The sequence below is a fragment of the Thunnus maccoyii genome, chromosome 22, assembly GCF_910596095.1.
Source record: "Thunnus maccoyii chromosome 22, fThuMac1.1, whole genome shotgun sequence".
Taxonomy (NCBI): Eukaryota; Metazoa; Chordata; class Actinopteri; order Scombriformes; family Scombridae; genus Thunnus; species Thunnus maccoyii.
In genome coordinates, this window is record NC_056554.1 from 26,096,128 (window position 1) to 26,121,127 (window position 25,000).

Sequence of the window (25,000 nt, forward strand, 5' to 3'; positions counted from 1 at the left end):
TGCTATGGTTACCAGCTAGCGAATCAACTCTGAGCTCTCATTTCAAACAGCAGTTTAACTGTTCAGCTTAACGATGTTTGATCAGCTGACAGCCAATCAAAGAGCAGATCATATAACTCTGTGTGTGTGTGTGTGTGTGTGTGTGTGTGTGTGTGTGTTGTACCAGCGGGGTGCAGGAGAAGTGGTCGACATTCAGAGGATCAACTTCCTGTTCAAGATCCAAACTGTCGCTGTTCACAGTCCTGCAACAAACACACATCAACAGATCAATCAGGTGTGTGTGTGTGTGTGTGTGTGTGTGTGTGTGTGTGTGTGTGTGTGTGTGTGTGTGTGTGTACCTCCAGTGGATCAGAGTGTGTATCAGGTGTGTGTGTGTGTGTGTGTGTGTGTGTGTGTGTGTGTGTGTGTGTGTACCTCCAGTGGATCAGAGTGTGTATCAGGTGTGTGTGTGTGTGTGTGTGTGTACCTCCAGTGGATCAGAGTGTGTATCAGGTGTGTGTGTGTGTGTGTGTGTGTGTGTGTGTGTGTGTGTGTGTGTGTGTGTGTGTGTGTGTGTGTACCTCCAGTGGATCAGAGTGTGTATCAGGTGTGTGTGTGTGTGTGTGTACCTCCAGTGGATCAGAGTGTGTATCAGGTGTGTGTGTGTGTGTGTGTGTGTGTGTGTGTGTGTGTACCTCCAGTGGATCAGAGTGTGTATCAGGTGTGTGTATCCCTGTGCAGCAGCCAGGTGCAGCAGTGTCATCCCACGGTGACGGACGGAGTGATGAAGCCTCTCTCCTCCTCCTCCTCCTCCTCCTCCACTCCATCGACCTCCTCTCATCATGCGCTCACACACTCCCACAATCCTCCTCTCGAACCACTGTGAGGACTGACACACACACACACACACACACACACAGACACACACACGCACACACAGAGACACACACAGTTAAGAACAGCAGTCTGCTGGTTAAAACGTCGCCATGTCAACATGTCAGCAGTTGGATTCCAGCAGCGGACCATTCTCCGTCTCTCTCTCCTCTCGTTTCCTGTCATCTCTTAACTGTCGCCGTCCAAATACGCAATAAACTGCCCCATAAATATATAAAAAACAAACGACTTTTCACTCAAAACGTTACGACTTTTCACTCAAAACGTTACGACTTTTCACTCAAAACGTTACGACTTTCCTCTCAAAACGTTACGACTTTCCTCTCAAAACGTTACGACTTTCCTCTCAAAAAGTTACGACTTTTCACTCAAAACATTACGACTTTTCACTCAAAAAGTTTCGACTTTTCTTTCAAAACGTTACGACTTTCCTCTCAAAACGTTACGACTTTCCTCTCAAAATGTTACGACTTTCCTCTCAAAATGTTACGACTTTCCTCTCAAAAAGTTTCGACTTTTCTCTCAAAACGTTACGACTTTCCTCTCAAAAAGTTACGACTTTCCTCTCAAAACGTTACGACTTTCCTCTCAAAACGTTACGACTTTCCTCTCAAAACGTTACGACTTTTTACTCAAAAAGTTACGACTTTTCACTAAAAACGTTACGACTTTCCTCTCAAAACGTTACGACTTTCCTCTCAAAACGTTACGACTTTTCACTCAAAACGTTACGACTTTCCTCTCAAAATGTTACGACTTTCCTCTCAAAAAGTTACGACTTTCCTCTCAAAAAGTTACGACTTTCCTCTCAAAATGTTACGACTTTCCTCTCAAAATGTTACGACTTTCCTCTCAAAACGTTACGACTTTCCTCTCAAAAAGTTTTGACTTTTCACTCAAAAAGTTTTGACTTTTCTCTCAAAACGTTACGACTTTCCTCTCAAAACGTTACGACTTTCCTCTCAAAATGTTACGACTTTCCTCTCAAAAAGTTACGACTTTCCTCTCAAAACGTTACGACTTTCCTCTCAAAATGTTACGACTTTTCACTCAAAACGTTACGACTTTCCTCTCAAAATGTTACGACTTTCCTCTCAAAACGTTACGACTTTCCTCTCAAAACGTTACGACTTTTTACTCAAAAAGTTACGACTTTTCACTCAAAAAGTTTCGACTTTTCTCTCAAAACGTTACGACTTTCCTCTCAAAATGTTACGACTTTCCTCTCAAAAAGTTACGACTTTCCTCTCAAAACATTACGACTTTTCACTCAAAACGTTACGACTTTCCTCTCAAAACGTTACGACTTTTCACTCAAAACGTTACGACTTTCCTCTCAAAACGTTACGACTTTCCTCTCAAAAAGTTTCGACTTTTCTCTCAAAACGTTACGACTTTCCTCTCAAAATGTTACGACTTTCCTCTCAAAATGTTACGACTTTCCTCTCAAAAAGTTACGACTTTCCTCTCAAAACGTTACGACTTTCCTCTCAAAACGTTACGACTTTTCACTCAAAACGTTACGACTTTCCTCTCAAAACGTTACGACTTTCCTCTCAAAACGTTACGACTTTTCACTCAAAACGTTACGACTTTTCACTCAAAATGTTACGACTTTTCACTCAAAAAGTTTCAACTTTTCTCTCAAAACGTTACGACTTTCCTCTCAAAATGTTACGACTTTTCACTCAAAATGTTACGATCCTCTGATTTTTGGACCAATCAGATGGTCACAGAGGAGCTCACTGCAACTCATTTTTGATTAACATATTGATTAATTATTGCCTTCCTTCTTCTTTGTTGTCCAATTCTTTCACCCGGTAACAGAAATCACCAGATTTGAATGACTTAACACATAATCGATCATCAGAACTGTCATTAGTTGATCAGTTTCTGATACTTGTTGAATTGTGTCATCGTCACTCTGTCTCACCTGTCAGCACCCCCTCCCTCCCTCCCCTCCAGCTGGTAGGAAACATTACATTCATAACTCCCCCCTCCTCCAGTTTTTCCCTGTGGCTCTCCCTGGTATGTGACCCCCCCCCCCCAACCCCCGGCTCCCTCGCTCCCTCTGTGACGCACATGGACAAGTGAGGCTAAAAATGACTGACAGCAGAGAGAGAGAGAGAGAGCGAGAGAGAGAGAGAGCGGCCCGTCTGTGATCAAACAGCAGAGGAAATATAAACATGGAAACTCTTCCTGTTATCAGCTGTCAGTCACCCGCTGAAACCAGCCTGCAGCTGTTGTTATGCTGCTGCAACACGACACATCGGACCTGCTGCACATTTGACTTCTAAAACAATATCATGTCTTGTCGACGCGGGGATGATCATCCTCTCAGATGTGGAACTACAGTCCCCATAATGCTCTGGGGGGATGGAAACAGGAAGTATAGCTGTGGGTTTCACTTGAGCTTTGTTTCTTTTAGCTGACTGACTGCTGGTGGATTTAATCACGGCGCCGGAGTCTAACTTCCACACCGTTGTTCTGGGGAGGAAGCTGTTCACCAGTAGCATGGAGATAGTCAGTGTGTGTGTGTATGACAAGGAGACTCAGAATAAGTCATCAGTGAACTGTGTGACACTACAGTATATAGTAGTGATGTCACCATACTGCCATCACCACTGAAGCTCCACTGCTCCCAGTACCTGATGACAAACCCAGTCCAGCTGTATCAGAGTAATAACACTGAGTTACAGAGCGAGGTGTTGATACTACTGATCACTAAATGCTGGTATTGATTTGGTATCTATGTGTCTATGGGGTCTATGTAATGATTTGTAATGTGGTTATCGAGTTGTTTAGAAGAATGCTTCCCAAACTGGGATCTAGAGACCACCGGGGGTCCTTGAGAGGGCTCCTTTACACTAACCTCCAGGGCATGTTTGTTCTTAGAGGAGGCTCTTTCAGACAACATCCTCTCCAGCAGCTCTGTCATGTCATGTTACGTCACGTCTTTCTATCTGGAACAGTCAGAGTTCGTTCTTTGGCCGAGTTCCACCTGGGATGTTTTGGCAGCGCAGCACTTAGCTGTAGCTCATGGATGTATGCTAACTGGCTTACCCTGGTAAGCCTGGTTACCCTGGTTACCCTGCTCATGTAGTGTCACTGCTGTTGCAACGACAAAGACCTGATCTGGATGATCCTCCCATGACACTGTTCTTCTTCTACTACCCTGAGAACGCACAGCAACTTTATCTCCTCAGCAGCCTCAGTGTTAGTCAGCAGATTTCACAACTAGTGCACTAAACTGTTTCAACTCCTCCTACCTGGTGTGCTTGACTTCAACTGTAGATCTGATTCAGCTGTTTACTGAAAGGAAGAAGACCAGGAGTCTGCTGGCAGAGAGCTCTGGGAGGCACTACAGAGCTACAGAGTATTCTGAACTCTGCAGACATGTAATGTGTTGTAATGTGTTTTAATGACTGCTTCATGTCTTGGTGAGAATTTTCCACCCTGGTGGACAATAAAGACATATTCTATTCTATTCTATTATTAAAATAAAATAAGCTCCCTCATCCCTGTTTAAAACAAAATCATGTCTCCTGGTTCCCTTTTTCACTCAGAACAACTATAAACACTCTTGATTTCCACTGCAGCAGTAACAGTTATAGCCAATCAATCATTAAAATAAAGGACCAAAATATTTTCTACATGTCTTTTTTCTCTGCTGTACTGAGAACGTGGCGTTACGTCCAACGATTCAAACATTACAGAGAACTTTGATGGTAAATCTGCTGCTAAAAAGCACCACCAAAAGTTATAAACTGCACGTGTGGATTAACAGGTTGACATTGGTAACTAAGGGGGGTGGGGCTTAGTGACGGGTCAATTATGGGATTGTTGTAATGACCAGAGTCAGTAAAATGGATTTAAGGAGCAGATCTTCACTGTAATATGATCAGATAAAGTTGTAAAGGTTTGAAATGAGACATTGAGGCGTCTCACAGCAACATGACATGTTGTAGCTGTGATTGTTTAGTTAAGGTCACGTCTCTCTCTGTCACATTGAGTCTATTTTAACTCCAGGACTCGATCTGCCAAATTCCCCGTGACATCAGAGGGAGAGCGGCGGGGAGGATCAGCAGAGGTCAAACTGCACACATGTTTTACAGGGATTTTCCATTCAGGTTGATTTGTTCTTCTTCACCTGTTTCCCCAACGATCGGCCCAACAAACGACTTTGTTCAGGTTCACGTCCAGGACGGGACGGGACGAGACGGGACGGGACGGGACTGGACTGGACTGGACTGGACTGGACGGGACAGAACGGGACTGGACTGGACTGGACGGGAGTGGACTGGACTGGACTGGACGGGACAGGACTGGACTGGACGGGAGTGGACTGGACTGGACGGGAGTGGACTGGACTGGACGGGACAGGACTGGAGGGGACGGGACAGGACTGGAGGGGACGGGACGGGACTGGACGGGAGTGGACTGGACTGGACGGGACTGGACTGGAGGGGAGTGGACTGGACGGGACGGGACTGGACTGGAGGGGACGGGACGGGACGGGACTGGACTGGAGGGGACGGGACGGGACTGGACGGGAGTGGACTGGACGGGACGTGACGGGACTGGACTGGACGGAACAGGACGGGACGGGACAGGAAAACCTCCGGAGCTGTGTGAACTTTATTGATCTTTCATGGACGCCTCATGTCGGCCCAAATCCACCGTTCATGGTGATTAAACCTAAATTTTATGGCTATAATGTCGTCAGCGTCTCTACCAATCAGCTGATCCGATCACATCAGGTTGATCAATGGACACCAAAGAGAAAAGCAGATTTATTTTATTCATTATGGGAACAAAACTGAGAGCCAGATTATCAACAGTGATTCCAATCATATTCTCTTGGTTCTGGACTAAAGCAGAGAACATTATAACACTGACCTCTATCTCTATATGTTATCTATATATTATCTATATATTATCTATATGTTATCTATATATTATCTATATGTTATCTATATATTATCTATATATTATCTATATGTTATCTATATATTATCTATATGTTATCTATATATTATCTATACAGATATTTGATATTTGAACTTTAACCTTCACTAGTCTTTCTGTCTCTTTCTTGTAGTTAAAGATTGAAAATAATCTTTTAGTTTTATTGTTATTATCATGAAAACTAGTTTACAGGTAAAAAGCTGAATTCTTGGTTTTCACAAAGTCAAACAGGACGTTGAAAGCTGCTTTTCTTCTGCGAACCGGGAGATGAACCATCATTCTGTAATTGTTTTATATGTCAATAAAGAGCAACAGGGCAGTTATTTAGACGAAAAAACACATTTATATGAACATTTTACAGTCCAGCTGTCGTGTAAATCAACGGCGTTTTATTTTGAAGAGAACAATATAGTGAGAGTCTGGCTTCCTTCGGCCGACTCACCTGTTCGTGGTCCTCAGGTAGGCTCGGCGGAGGGGGCGTGGCCAGCTGGCTGCCGTGCTGCTGATGCTGATGATGCTGATGATGATGATGTTGTTGCTGCTGCTGGTTGACGTCGCGGGCGGCCATCTCCGCCATCCTGCGCTCCATCTGCTCCAGACGCTCCAGAATGGACATCCTGAACTGGTTATCTGCAGACGCAACAGAAAAAACACTCAGAGTGAGACCTCCTCACCTCCTCACGCGCCGACGGCTTGTTTTTTCATCTCCTCGTCGGAGAAAACATGAAACATTTGTGCTTTCTGAGGCGAGAGACGACTCGACTTCAGACCAAACGATGCTCAGAAAGGACAGGAACTGAGAAAAACTACAAACACCAGGAGATCTCTGTTAACCCTTAAACACATACTAAAGGTCAAGTCCTCTATGACCTCTATGACCTCTGAAACAGCTGAAAGTCATAGTTTTTCTGATGATGTTGTGAGTAGCAGGTAACGTGTTTCCTGTTCGCTCTCTGACGCTTTAAACAAGCGACGCAGAGTTCAGACGCTCCGACCGCGTCCTGTAACTGTTCCATACCGACAGAAGACGGATAATGAAACAGTAGAAATAGAAAACAGAAGTCAAACGTTTCTCTGTCGACGTGCACCGGAGCCGAGAGGAAGAACGCTGCCAGACAGACAGAAAGACGTCGCATGGAAACGTCTGCAGGAAAAAAAAACAACACAGCAAACAAGAACAAGCGTCGCTGCTGCTGTCGGTTAAATAAACTGACCTTCATCTGCACCCAACGACACAAACACAGCAGGAAGTGTCTGTAAGATGTAAAACATTACAGATACAACAGACAGACTGTGTTAGCACAAACACTCCGGTGAGTCAGTCTCTTACAGAAAGTAGCTGCACGAGTGAGAAACGATTAACGTGCAGACGGGATCCTACATTTCCCACAATGCAGCTGCTGGATGGCGTTTTTTTTTTTCATGAGAAACCTCCCTGCAGGTAAACAGCCTCCAGTTTGTGATGCAGACTTTCCGATGATGTCATTATGACATCATCAGGGGAGCTTAAAGAGATTAGGAGCAGCTGTCAATCAAACGAGAGGAAGTCGCGATGACCTAAACCCTCGGAAAAAAAAAAAAAAAACCTCAGCAAGGTCAGAGTGTGTCGACAGCTCTAACCAGGAGGCAGACAGAAAACTCAGCTCTTAAATACCAGTTTTAGGAGAGCCTCTTTAACACACACACACACACACACACACACACACACACACACACACACACACACAGAGTCTCAGATGGAAACTATCTCGACCGACTTCAATCGTGCTGCCGCCACATGATGCTGCCTGGCACAGTCAGAGTGTGTGTGAAGGAAATAAAAGCAGAGTCCCTAATATAGCCTGATACACTGTGACCTGCATACACACACACACACACACACACACACACACACACACACACACACACACACACACACACACACACACAGGGCTCCCCGCATTCATCCAGTAACATCATGATGAACACGCAGCAGAACCAGAGATATCGTCTGTTTCATTCCACATATTCTTCTTCTTCTTTGTCAACACCTGCCGCCTACATTACCCAGAATGCAACTCCAACTCCAACAGCTGGAAGATCCAGACTACGTTTAAATTACGAAATCTAAAACAGTGTGTTCAAGCAAAAACGACGTGTTTAGAGAAAAGTCTGAAAAATGAAGCAAGAACTTCAAAGAAACTGATTATCAGTCTGCAGTACTTTACTATAGTGATATAATCTACTGACAGTCAGATTATCTCTCTACTGAGTCAGATTATCTACCTACTGACAGTCAGATTATCTACCTACTGACAGTCAGATTATCTACCTACTTAGTCAGATTATCTACCTACTGAGAGTCAGATTATCTACCTACTGACAGTCAGATTATCTACCTACTGACAGTCAGATTATCTATCTACTGACAGTCAGATTATCTACCTACTGACAGTCAGATTATCTATCTATTGACAGTCAGATTATCTACCTAATTAGTCAGATTATCTACCTACTGAGAGTCAGATTATCTCTCTACTGACAGTCAGATTATCTATCTACTGACAGTCAGATTATCTACCTACTGAGTCAGATTATCTACCTACTTAGTCAGATTATCTACCTACTGACAGTCAGATTATCTACCTACTGAGAGTCAGATTATCTACCTACTTAGATTATCTACCTACTGAGAGTCAGATTATCTACCTACTGAGTCAGATTATCTACCTACTGAGAGTCAGATTATCTCTCTACTGAGAGTCAGATTATCTACCTACTGAGTCAGATTATCTACCTACTGAGAGTGAGATTATCTACCTACTGAGAGTCAGATTATCTACTGACAGTCAGATTATCTACCTACTGAGTCAGATTATCTACCTACTGAGAGTCAGATTATCTACCTACTGACAGTCAGATTATCTACCTACTGAGTCAGATTATCTACCTACTGAGAATCAGATTATCTATCTACTGAGAGTCAGATTATCTACCTACTGAGAATCAGATTATCTATCTATCTACTGACAGTCAGATTATCTACCTACTGAGAGTCAGATTATCTACCTAATGAGAATCAGATTATCTATCTACTGACAGTCAGATTATCTACCTACTGAGAGTCAGATTATCTACCTACTGAGAATCAGATTATCTATCTACTGACAGTCAGATTATCTACCTACTGACAGTCAGATTATCTCTCTACTGAGAATCAGATTATCTACCTACTGACAGTCAGATTATCTCTCTACTGGAAATCAGATTATCTACCTGCTGAGAGTCAGATTATCTCTCTACTGAGTCAGATTATCTATCTACTGAGAGTCAGATTATCTACCTACTGAGAATCAGATTATCTACCTACTGAGTCAGATTATCTCTCTACTGAGAATCAGATTATCTTCCTATTGAGAGTCAGATTATCTACCTACTGAGAGTCAGATTATCTATCTACTGACAGTCAGATTATCTATCTACCTACTGACAGTCAGATTATCTATCTATCTACTGACAGTCAGTTTATCTATCTACCTACTGACAGTAAGATTATCTATCTACCTACTGAGAGTCAGATTATCTATCTACTGACAGTCAGATTATCTATCTACCTACTGACAGTCAGATTATCTATCTACTGGGAGTCAGATTATCTACCTACTGAGAATCAGATTATCTACCTACTGAGAGTCCGATTATCTACCTACTGAGAATCAGATTATCTTCCTACTGAGAGTCAGATTATCTATCTATCTACTGAGAGTCCAATTATCTAATGAGAGTCAGATTATCTATCTACTGAGAGTCCAATTATCTATCTACTGAGAGTCAGATTATCTATCTACTGAGAGTCAGATTATCTATCTATCTACTGAGAGTCAGATTATCTATCTATCTACTGAGAGTCAGATTATCTATCTATCTACTGAGAGTCAGATTATCCATCTACCTACTGACAGTCAGATTATCTATCAATCAATTCAATCAATCAATCAATTTTTATTTATATAGCGCCATATCACAACAGAAGTCATCTCAAGGCACCTACTATCTACTGACAGTCAGATTATCTATCTACCTACTGGGAGTCAGATTATCTCTCTACTGGGAGTCAGATTATCTATCTACTGGGAGTCAGATTATCTACCTACTGACAGTCAGATTATCTACCTACTGAGAGTCAGATTATCTACCTACTGAGAGTCAGATTATCTATCGAGAGTCAGATTATCTATCTACTGACAGATTATCTACCTACTGAGAGTCAGATTATCTATCTACTGACAGTCAGATTATCTACCTACTGAGAGTCAGATTATCTATCTATTGAGAGTCAGATTATCTATCTACTGGGAGTCAGATTATCTATCTATCTATTGAGAGTCAGATTATCTATCTATCTATTGAGAGTCAGATTATCTATCTACTGGGAGTCAGATTATCTATCTATCTACTGAGAGTCAGATTATCTATCTATCTATTGAGAGTCAGATTATCTATCTATCTATTGAGAGTCAGATTATCTATCTACTGGGAGTCAGATTATCCATCTATCTACTGAGAGTCAGATTATCTATCTATTGAGAGTCAGATTATCTCTCTACTGAGAGTCAGATTATCCATCTATCTACTGAGAGTCAGATTATCTATCTATCTACTGAGAGTCAGATTATCTATCTATCTACTGAGAGTCAGATTATCTATATCTATTGAGAGTCAGATTATCTCTCTACTGAGAGTCAGATTATCCATCTATCTACTGAGAGTCAGATTATCTATCTATCTACTGAGAGTCAGATTATCTATCTATCTACTGAGAGTCAGATTATCTATCTATTGAGAGTCAGATTATCTCTCTACTGAGAGTCAGATTATCCATCTATCTACTGAGAGTCAGATTATCTATCTATCTACTGAGAGTCAGATTATCTATCTATCTACTGAGAGTCAGATTGGTTGGTTCCAGTTAGTTCCTGTCCAACTCTGACCTGGATGCATCTATTCCTTTAATCCAAAAACGTAGGTGCAGATTATTTTTGACACAACTCGAGCAGAGCAGCAGCTGGTGAACAGGGATGGGTATGAAGAACCAATACTAAATTGATACCAGTTCCTGACTGATCAGTCCTGAGATATTGATAAGCCCCCGATGCTGCTCGCAGTATTTATATAACATTAATTCATTCTAACGTAGCCGGCGAGGGGACGGGGGCAGGAGAGCTGCCGCAGCTTAAAACAATATAATCTCTGGCTTTTGTTTGATATATCATCTAGTGTCTGTAAAAATGTTGCCAACACTAAACATCGCCATAGTATCACCTGCTAAGTAGTTAGCACGCATTAGCTCGGAGGGCTAACTTGGCTTGTTTATATTACGTGAACGTCACTTTTCCCCCCCCATCGACCATTCGATTGGTTGAAGACTGTTCAGTCGACCAGGATGTTCTCTGATTGGCTGCTGCCCTGATCAGTTTAAGTCTACAGTTACTCACTCAGGACACCGCTCTGGTTTTAAGCTCTTATAATTTAACTGTTACGATTGATTTCCTCAAAGATCATCGATGGAGAATCTGGTTGTTCTGAGTTGAATAATTTGAGATTTTAGATTATTTATTTATTGACGATTAACGTGATGAGTGAACTTTGATCGGTACCAGTTTGTCCAAAACGTAAAGATCAGAGCTTGTATTTATCAAACCTGTCAGAACGAACTGAAGAGTAAAAATATTCTGAAACGCATGAATATATAAATATGGATGAAATAACAGCTGGTCATCATATAATCAGGAGAATCTAGTTCCACACTGCCTGAGCAGATCAATAAAGACGATCAAAAAGTGATTGCAGATTTATTCTTGTTTGATAAATATAAAAAAAGTGATGTAAGATCAGATCAAATCTTCAAATATAAATATATAAGAGTAAAATGTGTGTAGCTGTAACGCGTTATTGATCCTGATCAATCAGTTATCAACTGTTTTTTACTCGAGAGTTTTTATTTTTACTTTTATCTTTGAGTTTAAGTCTGACATTTTCACTTTCAGCACTTTGATAAATAAATATGAACTCTGTTATCTCTGCAGTCTCTCAGTTGCCGTGGTGACTGAGCAGCTCTGTAACCGTGACAACAACTACAGTTGGTCCTACCGTCTGTGTCGTCTCGCTGCGTTTCGTCCATCTTCTCTCTGTCTCTTTGTCCAGAAACCATCCCTCCCCTCCCTCCCAGTGTCAGAGTGTGTGAGCACAGGTGAGGAGCATTATGGGTAGGTTATGATGTCACAGGATAAGATAACACACACACACACACACACACACACACACACACACTCGATCTTTAAATGTGCAGTGACGACAAGCTGATGAGGGACAGGCTGAGATTTAACACACTCAGGAAGCTGGAGCAGACTGAGAGACCGAGCGGGGATCAACAAGTTAAACAGAGAGACTGCAGCAAGGCATCGTGGGAAATCCACAGAGAGGGAGGGGGGAGGAAGGTGGAGACACCGGGGGGGGCGGGGGGGGGGGGGGGGCTCATCTGACTGAGACATTCTTGGCTTTGAGCCTAAAACCCAACCAGCCTCCATGTAAGCTCACAAGCGTCTTCATTCATTCTGCTTCCTGCTGTCTGAGAAACTTTCAGCGCTGAAAGCAACTAAATACATTTACTCAAGTACAGTTTAGAGGTACTTGTACTTTACTGGAGTATTTCCATGTGATGCTACTTTCTACATTTCAGAGGGAAATATTGTACTTTCTACTCCACTACATTTATTTGACAGCTTTAGTTACTTTTCAGATGAAGATTTGACACAATGGATAATATAACAAGCTTTTAAAATACAACACATTGTTAAAGATGAAACCAGTGGTTTCCAACCTTTTTGTCTTTTGACGTCTTACAAAAAGCAGTGTGTAGTCGGGGTCACATTTCACATGTCTATGAGTTGTTAACAGCTCCACCAAATAGTGATTTTTCCCTCTAAACTTCTCACATGCTTTCATTTCAATAAATGTTCAAATGATCCAATATTTCAGCAAAAATCAAAGATTAGAGAAAAAGTCCAAAAACTGAAAACAGATTTGTGTATCAGAACTTTGTTTTTTCTTCTTTCCTCTCCCATTAATCATCTCACCACCCCTCAGATTTATCTGCTGACCCTTTGGAGGGGCCCGACCCCTAGGTTGGGAACCACTGGACTAAACTAGCTAACTGTATATAAAGTAGTGTAAACTAGCTCCACCTCCAGCAGCTACAACAGTAACATGCTGCTCTAACACTGATGCTTCACTATTAATAATCTAATGATGTCATATATAATAATATATCAGTCAGAGGGACCAAACCACTACTTTTACTGCAATACTTTAACTACATCAAGCTCATAATACTTATGTACTTTTACTGCAATACTTTAACTACATCAAGCTCATAATACTTATGTACTTTTACTGCAATACTTTAACTACATCAAGCTCATAATACTTATGTACTTTTACTGCAATACTTTAACTACATCAAGCTCATAATACTTATGTACTTTTACTGCAATACTTTAACTACATCAAGCTCATAATACTTATGTACTTTTACTGCAATACTTTAACTACATCAAGCTCATAATACTTATGTACTTTTACTGCAATACTTTAACTACATCAAGCTCATAATACTTATGTACTTTTACTGCAATACTTTAACTACATCAAACTCATAATACTTATGTACTTTTACTGTAGTGAAGGATCAATCGTTTTATCTGTTGGATCTCAGAGAGTTGTGAAAGTGTCGTGAGTTCAGAAGCTCACTGAGCGTCAGAAACAAACACAGACGTCACTGAACAGACTCGAGGTTTAAAGATTAAAAGTTTATAATCCTCTGTAAATCCTCCAGTGTTTAAAGTGTTCACTGGAGCTGCAATGAGTGGTTGATTAATTGATTAGTTGAAAGTTATTTATTATAAAACTGTTTTTCTTTAATTTTCGTGTGTGAGTGCGAGTTGAAAACGTGAATAAAAACAGGTGTATGGAAACACACCTCCTGTCTGTCTGAGGTTCAAACTGCTTCAGTCACAGTCAGAAATAGCAGCGAGAGCTGATGACGCTGAGTGAGTGTTTTCAAGTGATGACAGTGGAAAACAGCTCGACCACATCAATCACTGAGAGAGAGACTGAGAGAGAGAGAGAGAGAGAGAGACTGAGAGACACTGAGAGAGAGACTGAGAGAGAGACTGAGAGAGAGAGAGAGAGAGAGACTGAGAGAGAGAGAGAGAGAGACATAGAGAGAGAGAGACATAGAGAGACATAGAGAGAGAGAGACATAGAGAGACATAGGGAGAGAGACAGAGAGAGAGAGACATAGAGAGAGACATAGGGAGAGAGACATAGAGAGAGACAGAGAGAGACATAGAGAGAGACATAGGGAGAGACATAGGGAGAGAGACAGAGAGAGAGAGACAGAGAGAGAGAGACATAGAGAGAGAGACATAGAGAGACATAGAGAGAGACGTAGAGAGACATAGAGAGAGAGAGACATAGAGAGAGACATAGAGAGAGACATAGAGAGAGACATAGAGAGACATAGAGAGAGACATAGGGAGAGAGACAGAGAGAGAGAGACAGAGAGAGAGAGACATAGAGAGAGACATAGAGAGACATAGAGAGAGACATAGGGAGAGAGACAGAGAGAGAGAGACAGAGAGAGAGAGACATAGAGAGAGACATAGAGAGACATAGAGAGAGACATAGGGAGAGAGACAGAGAGAGAGAGACAGAGAGAGAGAGACATAGAGAGAGAGACAGAGAGAGAGAGACATAGAGAGAGAGACATAGAGAGACATAGAGAGAGACATAGAGAGACATAGAGAGAGAGAGACATAGAGAGAGACATAGAGAGAGACATAGAGAGAGACATAGAGAGAGACATAGGGAGAGACATAGGGAGAGAGACAGAGAGAGAGAGACAGAGAGAGAGAGACATAGAGAGAGAGACATAGAGAGACATAGAGAGAGAGAGACATAGAGAGAGACATAGAGAGAGAGAGACATAGAGAGAGACATAGAGAGAGACATAGAGAGAGACATAGAGAGACATAGAGAGAGACATAGGGAGAGAGACAGAGAGAGAGAGACAGAGAGAGAGAGACATAGAGAGACATAGAGAGAGACATAGAGAGACATAGAGAGAGAGACAGAGAGAGAGAGACATAGAGAGAGACTTAGAGAGAGACATAGGGAGAGAGACAGAGAGAGAGAGACAGAGAGAGAGAGACATAGAGAGAGACATAGAGAGAGAGAGACAGAGAGACATAGAGAGAGAGAGACAGAGAGAGAGAGAGACAGGGAGAGACACAGAGAGAGACACTGAGAGAGACACTGAGAGAGAGACAGAGAGAGAGAGACATAGAGAGAGAGAGACAGAGAGACATAGAGACAGAGAGACATAGAGAGAGAGAGACAGACAGAGACACAGAGAGAGAGACATAGAGAGAGACATAGGGAGAGACAGAGAGAGAGAGAGACAGACAGAGACACAGAGAGAGACAGAGAGAGAGAGAGACAGACAGAGACACAGAGAGAGAGACATAGAGAGAGACATAGGGAGAGAGACAGAGAGAGATAGAGAGAGAGTTCACTGTAACCATGGCAGACATGCAGATGAAGCTTCTCCGCAAGAAAATACAGAAAAGAAACGAAAAGAACAAAGAACGCAAACTACAGAAGACGTGAACAGAGGACGAAGAGGATGAAGAGGCCGTAAACAGGCTGGAAGACGAGAGCTGTGAAGAACCAGCAGCTGCTTGTCAGACGGAAACTGGACCCATGAAGAAGCAGGAGAAGCAGAATGGTGTGCCGGCGGACGTAAAGGCCAATACAGAGGAAACGCAGTGAAAGAAGAAGAAGAAAAGAAAGCTCACTGACAACACTGAATCACCAGCCGAGAAGAAGACCAAAACAGTGGAAGAAGAAGAAGAAGAAGAGGAGGAGGAAGAGACAATAGATGACAAGGAACAGCCTTCTGATGAACCAGAAGAAACTGCAGATGAAGAAGATGATGAGGATGACGGCGACAACGAAGAAACTGGAGAGGGAGATGGTGGAGAGGAAGATCAACCTGAACTACCATCTGGCTTAAACAGGAGCCTTTGAGGACCCGTCCGTTACCTCTCTGGTGATCTGGTGAGTGAAAGCACACTGAGAGGAGAGAAGGATGGGCTTTGATCACATGACTGTTGGAGGGAAGGGATGTTCCTGGCTGCTGCAAAGACAGGCAGCGGTAAAACTTCAGCCTTCCTCATCCCGTCCATAGAGCTCATCTACAAACTCCAGCTCACGCCCAGGAACGGCCCAAGGCATCAATGGCAAAGGCCACGCACTGCTGATCCTCTGACCAGAGGAGCTCGGCTTCCTGCGCTTCCTCAAACAGGCCGAGGTCCCACTGAACAAGATCAGACAGGTAGAGTCTGATCTTCCTGATGTTGTACAGGACAAACCGACACAACCGAGCGACTGAGGCCACGTGAACCTTAAAGATTAGCTGGTCATCGATCATGACACCAAAGTTCCGGTCAGACTTTGTGGGCATGAGTTGGGTTAATTCCAGCTGGATACTATGGGAGGACTGGCAAAGGTCACCCACTGCTGATCCTCCGGCCAGAGGAGCTGGACTTCCTGCGCTTCCTCAAACAGGCCGAGGTCCCACTGAGCGAGTTTGAAAAGAACTACTACCTCCACAAGTCAGCACAAGAGGCCTACAAGTCATACGTGAGGGCTTACGACTCCCAAACAGATCTACAGCGTCAAACACCCTCAACCTCCCCGTGGTGGCGCTGTCTTTGACTTTGGCTTCAAAGTCCCGCCATATGTTGATCTCAACGTCCACAGCAGTAAAGGTGAAAAGTTGCAGAAGCGAGGCGGTGGAGGCGGTGGAGGCGGTTTCTGTTACCAGAAGAACCAGAACGTGCACAAGTCCAAAATCTTTAAGCATGTCAACAAAGGAAGGAATGACGGGAGGAAGTTCTCTCGCTGAGCCTGCAAACTAAATCTCTTCCTGGACTCATTCCTCCACTGTGTAATCAAGGAACTGCCCCTTTTTTTTATTTCCTGCTTTGAACATGGTGCCATAGATCATATTATGGCACATCTGTCAGATTAAATCAGCCTCAGAGAGAGAGAGAGGTCTCAGGTCTTTACACCAGGACCACCTCAGCTTCAGGACACTCAGAAAATCAGACCAAATCAAATTATGCTGAAAGAGAAATAAAAATACAGAGATGACTGGACAGAACGTAACCCTAAACAGAGAGACACAGTGACAACCTACCTGACCACAGCGTCTGATAGAAAACTGAGAAGAACACTGACTAAGAACAGACTGAGTGGACACAACCAAATTATAGCAACCAAAAATGCAGCTTTTCTCAAATGTTGTGATGTTTTATGTCTCTTTCTGCAGTGAAATTGCAGGAATTGTATAAAATCACAAGCAAGGACTGCTGCCAGTGAAGAGTCATATATAATGACTTCCTTGGATAAAAAGCTTCCTGCGTATCACAGGAACAACTATTATAATGTTTAATGTATTTTCTGAACATGAGAACCATGAGGACTCAAAGTTAATACTGTAAAATGTACAATTTCATTTAGCTGATACTTTTACCCAAAGAGACGTACATCTGAGAGCTGATACAACACAAGCAGGATCTACAACACAAGGAAGAGCCATAAAGCTGAGTCTGAGTCTGATAGGACGTAGATGCCAACAGACGGTGCACCGAGGGAACGCATAGACTACATAGAAGCAGATCCCCCCCCCCCCCCCGCCCCCAGTCCATCAGGTGCAGAGCTGGTCTTTAGTCTTTTCTTAAAGACTGAGAGGGACTCTGCAGATCGAACAGAGTTTGGTAACTCGTTCCACCACCGGGGAACTACAGAGGAGAAGAGTCTAGCTGGTGATTTAGGGTCTTGTTGTGGTACCAGGCGCCTTTCATTGGCAGAGCGTAGTGGGCGGGAGGGAGAGTAGACCTGAATGATGGAGTTCAGGTCTACACTCCCTCCTGCGGGAGCTGTTTTAGTTTAGCGAGCGTCAGGGTTTTGAATTTGACGCGGGCAGCAACTGGGAGCCAGTGGAGGGATATCAACAGCGGGGTGATGTGCTGTTTTGGGCTGATTGAAGACCAGACGCGGCGCCTTGTTCTGGATCATCTGAAGGGGTTTGAACGTACATGCAGGGAGGCCTGCCAATAAGGAGCTGCAGTAGTCAAATAGTGATATAACGAGAGCCTGAACCAGGAGTTGTGCTGCAAGCTCAGACAGGAAGGGTCTGATCTTCCTGATGTTGTTCAGGACAAACCAACACGACCGAGCGACTGAGGCCACGTGAACCTTAAAGGTTAGCTGGTCATCGATCATGACACCCAAGTTCCGGTCAGACTTTGTGGGCATGAGTTGGGTTGATTCCAGCTGGATACTATGGGAGGACTGGCTGGGATGACGAGGAGCTCGGTCTTAGAGACGTTGAGATGAAGGTGGCGTTCTTTCATCCATGCTGACATATCGGCAAGGCGTGACAAGATCCGAGCCGAGACTTTGTGGTCTTCCGGTGGGAATGACAGGTAGAGCTGGGTGTCGTCAGCATAGCAACGGTGCGAGAAACCATGGGAGCGGATTATTGCACCAAGAGAAGGGGACCGAGCACTGATCCTTGAGGAACCCCAGTGCGGTTTGGACACTTCTCCCCTCCAAGATACTCTAAAATATCTCCCTGACAGGTAGAACATGAACCAGCGGAGGGCGGATCCTGAGACACCGAGCTCAGTGAGTGTGGAGAGAACAATAATAATAATAATTTAAGCTCCTTTCTCGTAACACAAGGACACTTTAAATGCACAAAAATCAAATGAGTTAATGAAAAGTTTGGCTACAGAGACAGGTCAACACATCCACACGTTACTGTTACCTGCAGGCGGGCTAGCCAGCTGGCTAACAGCCGTGTACAGGTGGTCTACACAACGTGTGTCAGATTGGACGATAAAATTGGACTGAGTCACGTGAACGGGATATCAAGCAGCTGAACAGTCAAAACTCTGTTAAAAGTTACACAGTTAATGCTTCACCAAGTAAAAACACTGAGTTGACGCGTCCTCAGTAACCAGGCGTCTCTCTCTACAGAGACGGAAAAGGGTCAAATTAACAAGACGTGAATCTTTAATCAGTGTGTTTTAGGGATACAACTAAAACTTATTTTCTTGATTAATCGATTTGTTGTTTGGTTCATAAAATGTCAGAAAATGGTGGAAATCAATGTTTCCAAAAGTCCAAGCTGACTTGTTTTGTCCACAACAAAGAGACTAAAGAAACCGGAAAATATTCTCATTTAAGAGGCTGCAATCAGAGAATTAATATTTTCTTCTCATAAATTGACTCAAAACATTTAATTGATTATCTAAGCAGCTGCAGATTCATTGTCTGTTGTTTGACTGATCAGTTAATCGATAAACACCTGAAGGCTTTCTCTATCCAGACAGTGTGTTCTTGTTTTTCTGACCTTGTGGGGACCGAAACGCTGGTCCCCACAAGGTCAGAACTGTTTCAATGAGTTTTAGAGATTCTCCTCTCAGTAAAACCTGCTGTGTGTATGTGTGTGTGTGTGTGTGTGTGTGTGTGTGTGTGTGTGTGTGTGTGTGTTTGTGTGTTGATTACCTCTGCTGCCCCCACCAGGCGGTAGCTGGTATTCAACGTGTATAAACTGAATATTTCAACCAGTGAAAGAAACAGTTACATAAGAGAAAAATTACTATTTGGTGGAGCTGTTAACAACTCATAGACATGTGAAATGTGACCCCGACTACACACTGCTTTTTGTAAAAAGGTTGGAAACCACTGGTTTCATCTTTAACAATGTGTTGTATTTTAAAAGCTTGTTATATTATCCATTGTGTCAAATCTTCATCTGAAAAGTAACTAAAGCTGTCAAATAAATGTAGTGGAGTAGAAAGTACAATATTTCCCTCTGACATGTAGAAAGTAGCATCACATGGAAATACTCCAGTAAAGTACAAGTACCTCACAACTTGTACTTCAGTACAGTACCTGAGTAAATGTACTTAGTTACTGTACTTAGAGAACTTCAGTGTAAATAAAAAATAAAGATGTGAGGTTGAATCATCTAAAAAATATAAACCAAAGGCTTTCTACCGTCATCCTGAGCTGAACAGTGTGTGTGTGTGAGTGTGTGTGTGTGAGTGTGTGTGTGTGTGTATATGTGTGTGTGTGTGTGTGTGTGTGTGTGGTGTAACTCCAGCAGGTCTAATTGATGTAATCAGGAGTCGGCAGGACAGGGAAAGAGGATTATAAGACACGTAACAAGCCGACACACAGAGAATCAAACTGATTGGCTGATCAATAACTCTACAGCTCATCCTCAGTGTGCAGCTGCTCTGGCGCCCTCTGGAGGCGCCTCAACGTCTCAACAAGCACACACTGAAGGCTGAAGAGGATATTTATTACTCTATTGATTGATGATGTGGTCAGAGGACTGATGTTATTGATTTCTGGTGTTCTGATCAGGTCGGTTATTGGTCTTTATGTGTGAATATGTGCCAAACTTCTTCTTCATGGTTGTTATTTTTGATTTGAACTATGATGCACTAAACAGGAAGAAGAGGAAATTCACTGAGAAGAAGCTATGAGAGGGGTGGGGTTGGCTACCAGTGCTACCAGTACAGATAGACGGTGGATCACATTGGATCAACTGGTGCAAACTGTCGGTACCTTGCAGGACAGAGTGAGAGTACAGCGTCAGAGCCTCCACGTGAGGCGTGACAGATCCAGCCTGCACGTCGGCTAGCACACGTTAGCGTGGCTAACATCGTTAGCATAGCCATGTGTGCTGCATATAAAAACAAGAAGGTGTAGCTTCAGTGTTTCCAGTTCACCAGCAGCGTGCTGGGCAGGTGACTGGTGTGTTTGTGCAGATACAGGGTCACACAGCAGACGGACTGTTAGCCTAGCATGCTAATCCTATGTAAACACATCCAGCCAGTATGAACAGGAGGAATGATTACAGCTTACTGTTCATATGGACACCTGACTGCTGGACCTGGACCTGCTCGACCTCCTGAGTCACATGACAAACCCGACATCTTTAAACACCTGATGAGTGTGTCGCTTCCTGTCTGTAGTTTTCACCAGACTAACTGGTTTCATGACTGTGAGGAGTGTGATGTTTGACGTGTGACGTGTGAAAAGGAGTCTGACCGTCCAATGAGAGCCAGTCGAGCTGAGAGCTGGGCAGCGAGCTGGCGTTCCTCGCTCGGTACTCGAACAGGACCGACGAGGAAACAGAACCTCCGGACTCCAGAACCTGCAGACACACCAGACCGGCCTCATGGGCTGCAAGGAGAGGAGAGCACGTCATCAATAACCAGCATCATCAATAACCAGCATCATCAATAACCATCATCATCAATAACCAGCATCATCAATAACCATCATCATCAATAACCAGCATCATCAGTAACCATCAATAACCATCATCATCACTGTGTGTGTGAGTGTGTGCATGTATATGTGTGTGTGTGTGTGTGTGTGCGTGTATATATGTGTGTGTGTGTGTATGTGTGTGTGCGTGTATATATATGTGTGTGTGTGTGTGTGTGCGTGTATATGTGTGTGCGTGTGTGTGTGTGAGTGTGTGCATGTATATGTGTGTGTGTATATGTGTGTGAGTGTGTGCATGTATATGTGTGTGCATGTATATATGTGTGCGTGTATATATATGTGTGTGTGTGTATGTGTGTGTGTGCGTACCAGGACAGTAGCAGCGCAGGACTCCCGGCTGGATCAGTGACGCAGGGACGGAGCTTTGATCAAACACACACGAGTATCGACCCGACAGCTCACTCCATGGTCCTGTGATCAATACCTTCACCCCACCCTGTAACACACACACACACACACACACACACACACACACACATGCACACACACACGCACACACACACACACACACAGTTTAGCATTACTATCCATTTGATCTTATTATCCAGACGTAGCAGCAACGTTCAGTCTGAACTGTTTATTTCTATTTATCAGACGTATCAATACTTGTGATCATATCTCACACTGTGAGTTTTATTCTCCTGTTTGTTTGTTTGTTTATTGTGACTTTGAATCACCTTGTTGTTGTTGACTTTCACTGTACAGATAAACTTGTTTTATCCGTCAGTCTGATGATTAATTTCATGATTAATCAATTCAACAATCGATCAGAAAACAGTGAAAAATGTTTCCTGAAAGCAAAGCTGACGTCTCCAGAAAACAGAGAAAAACACTTAATCTGACTTCAACTGATGATTAATTACCATAATTAGTATTAATGTATTGATCAGTTGATCAGCTGCTATATGTTGAACTCTGCTGCCACCTGCTGGACAAACACACACACTGCAGCTCAATACTGACCATCAACAACTAACACATTTAAAACCAGTTTAACCATCAAACCAGTCGGGACAAAACCACCAACAGTATTTATTATTATAACGTCACATTTAAATCAGCTGATTATGACGAGACTTCCTGTTGAGGAGACTAAACGAGCGGATCATTGGCGGTTGATTACCTCGGGGTAGGACCACTCCGGGGAGAAGTCGGTGATGGAGGCGAGGCCTGACGAGGAGGGCAGCGGGTGAGGGAAGGGGAGGAAGGAGGAGGAGGGGGAGGGCTGGGGCGGCACCATGTAGCGGATCCCCGCCGGGAAGATGGTCGGGTTGGGACCGGCGGGGACGACGGCGACGGGGTGAGACGCGACGGGATTGGCCTCCTCCGTGATGAGGTCGGAGATGAGGTCGGGGAACTGGCTGTCGAAGCAGATGTCCAGCTCCTCCCCTCCTCGCTCGCAGGGCTCCGCCTCCAGCTGCGTGTCCATGCAGGTGTCCTCCGACTCGTAGCCCCGCCTGCTCTCCTCCTTCACCTGGACCGAGGGCGTCGCCAGGTGAGCGGGCGCCATGGTGACGTCCGCCGGGCTGACGCTGGCGTCGGCCACGTTGGGGTTGGCGAACAGCGGCGGCTGACTCTGCTGCAGCACCAGGGGCTGATGGGACAGCTGAGGCGGGGGCGGAGCTTCGGGCAAGTGATTGTAGGGCCTCCCCAGGACCAACGGCTGCTGTCCGTTGGGCTGCCGCTGCGTCTGATTGGCCGGCTGAGCGGGCTGGCTCACCGCCGCTGAGTCTTGGCAAACCAGGAGCAGCGACGCGGCGCTGCTTCCTGTCTGTTGCCGTGGTGACGAGCAGGAGGAGGGGGCGTGGCTCGGCTGCGTGACACAAGAGATAAAACAAGAGTGAGCGACTCGCCTCTCGTCCAATCACAGCACAGAACTCGGTCAGCTGACTCACCTGCAGCAGGGCCAGCTTGGTGGGAGGAGCGCTGCCTTCATCATTATCATCATCATCATCATCATCACTACCTCTCCTGTCCTTCGCCTCCTCTTCCTCTCCCCCCGCCTCCTCCACCCCCCTCCCCCCCTCCGACTCCCCCAGAGCGCCCAGCTCCAGGCAGAGGGGGAGGAGGGGCGGGGCCACGGAGGAGGTGGGAGACAGTGAGAGGGAGGGGGGGAGGGAGGAGGAGGGCGGGGATGAAGAGGAGGAGGAGGAGGAGAGGGAGGAGAGCGAAGAGGGAGGGGAGACGGAGGAGGGAGGGGTGGAGGTGGGGGAGAGGGAGAGAGCGAGGGAGGGGGGAGACAGCGGGGAGGAGGAGGAGCAGAGGGCGGGGGAGGGAGCGGAGGAGGAGCAGGGGGGAGGGGGGCCGCCGTACGTCTGGCCCTGTTTGGGGGAGTTGAGGAAGGAGTCGGGGTCAAAGGCCGGGGGGAGGGACGGGGGAGGCGGGGGCGGTGAGGGGGAGGAGGGGGGAGAGGAGGCTGCAGGAGGAGGAGGGGGAGAGCGGAGGGAGGAAGAGGAGGAGGAGGAGGGGGTGAGGAGCAGGCCTCCGATGACAGGGGAGGGGAGGAGGGTGAGAGAGAGGGTGGCCTGGACAGGAGGGGGGAGGGAAGGGGGGGCGGGTGAGGAGGAGGAGCAGGGAGGGGAGGGGGAGGCGGGGTTGGCGGCAGGAGGAGGAGGGGGGAGGGCGGGGGAGAGCAGTAATTGGCCGGAGCGGGTGAGTGACAGACTCCTCCTTGGCCCCGCCTCCTCCCCCGTGGCCCCGCCTCCTCCTCCTCCTCCTCCTCCCCCCTGCCTGCCGCCGCCTCCTCCTCCCCCCGAGATCGCTGTGGTCGTCGCCATGACGATCACCGCGTTCTGGGGCAGCGCCACCGTCGTCAGGTTGCCGCGGCGGTCTCCGTAGAAGCCGTTGCCGTGGTTACCCATGGTGATGGTGGCTCTGTGAGGCTGCGGGGGAGACGAGGCCGAGCTGCGGGACAGACAGGAAGCAGAGATCAAACGTTGTGACGCTGTTTCCTGTTCTGACGTTGAACACCTGGTCAACGTGTGTAGAAACGCTGCCTGCAGGTCAAAGGTCAACCTGCTCCAACACTTTATTCTCATAATATCACTTTTTTTCTACGACTGTCTTTGTAGTAATATGTCGTCTGGTTGGACAAACTCATTAACAGCCGTACGTTCTGTAGCCTTGGTTGCTAAGGTGGTTGCTAAGGTGGTTGCTAAGGTGTTTCCATGTGTTGTTCAGCTCCATCATGTACGGATGGATCTGAGAAGTTGACATTTGGAGTAAAGAAGGAGAAGAAGAAGTGAAATCCTGCTACTATAGTTTGTTTACGTAGCCTCCGGAGCCGGAGGAAGCTTCCTGAAAGCTGACCAATCAGAACAGAGCGGGCTCATCAGGAGGCGGGGCCTGTTTCAGACAGAGGCTGAACTGAGGGGCTGCATAAAGGACCAGTAGAAGATCAATAAGGAGTTTTTATTCCAGTAGAGCCCCAGAATGTAAATATAAAGCTGGAAATCTGCAGAATATTGACTCTAAACGTTGAGCCTGAAACACGCTGATGAGTAAATGAAGCAGCTCTGAATATATGAGGTGATTTATTTTGAAACAGCTGCTGACTTCCTGTGTGGGAGGACTTACGTGGAGGGGGGGCAGGGAGATGAGACGGGGCTGCTCTGAGCCTGCAGGTGGGGCAGTTTGGCATCTCCTCCTCCCCCTCCTCCTCCCCCCCCCCCCTCCTCCT

At 45.1% G+C, this 25,000-nt stretch overlaps 1 protein-coding gene across 1 annotated transcript in view; it reads right to left on the reverse strand.

Annotated features, from left to right (window-relative positions):
- camta2 (calmodulin binding transcription activator 2) overlaps window positions 1-25,000 on the reverse strand; it is a 38,479-nt gene that overhangs the window by 5,365 nt on the left and 8,114 nt on the right. Inside the window, exons 9-17 of the mRNA XM_042400755.1 lie at window positions 24,898-25,000; window positions 24,108-24,203; window positions 23,217-23,414; window positions 22,445-23,134; window positions 21,631-21,757; window positions 21,079-21,213; window positions 6,284-6,471; window positions 675-868; window positions 164-242 (exon numbers count right to left, since the gene is read on the reverse strand). The exon at window positions 24,898-25,000 is cut by the window's right edge and continues 139 nt beyond it. Coding sequence (XP_042256689.1) covers window positions 164-242; window positions 675-868; window positions 6,284-6,471; window positions 21,079-21,213; window positions 21,631-21,757; window positions 22,445-23,134; window positions 23,217-23,414; window positions 24,108-24,203; window positions 24,898-25,000 — 1,810 coding nt within the window. The remainder of the gene's footprint in view (window positions 1-163; window positions 243-674; window positions 869-6,283; window positions 6,472-21,078; window positions 21,214-21,630; window positions 21,758-22,444; window positions 23,135-23,216; window positions 23,415-24,107; window positions 24,204-24,897) is intronic.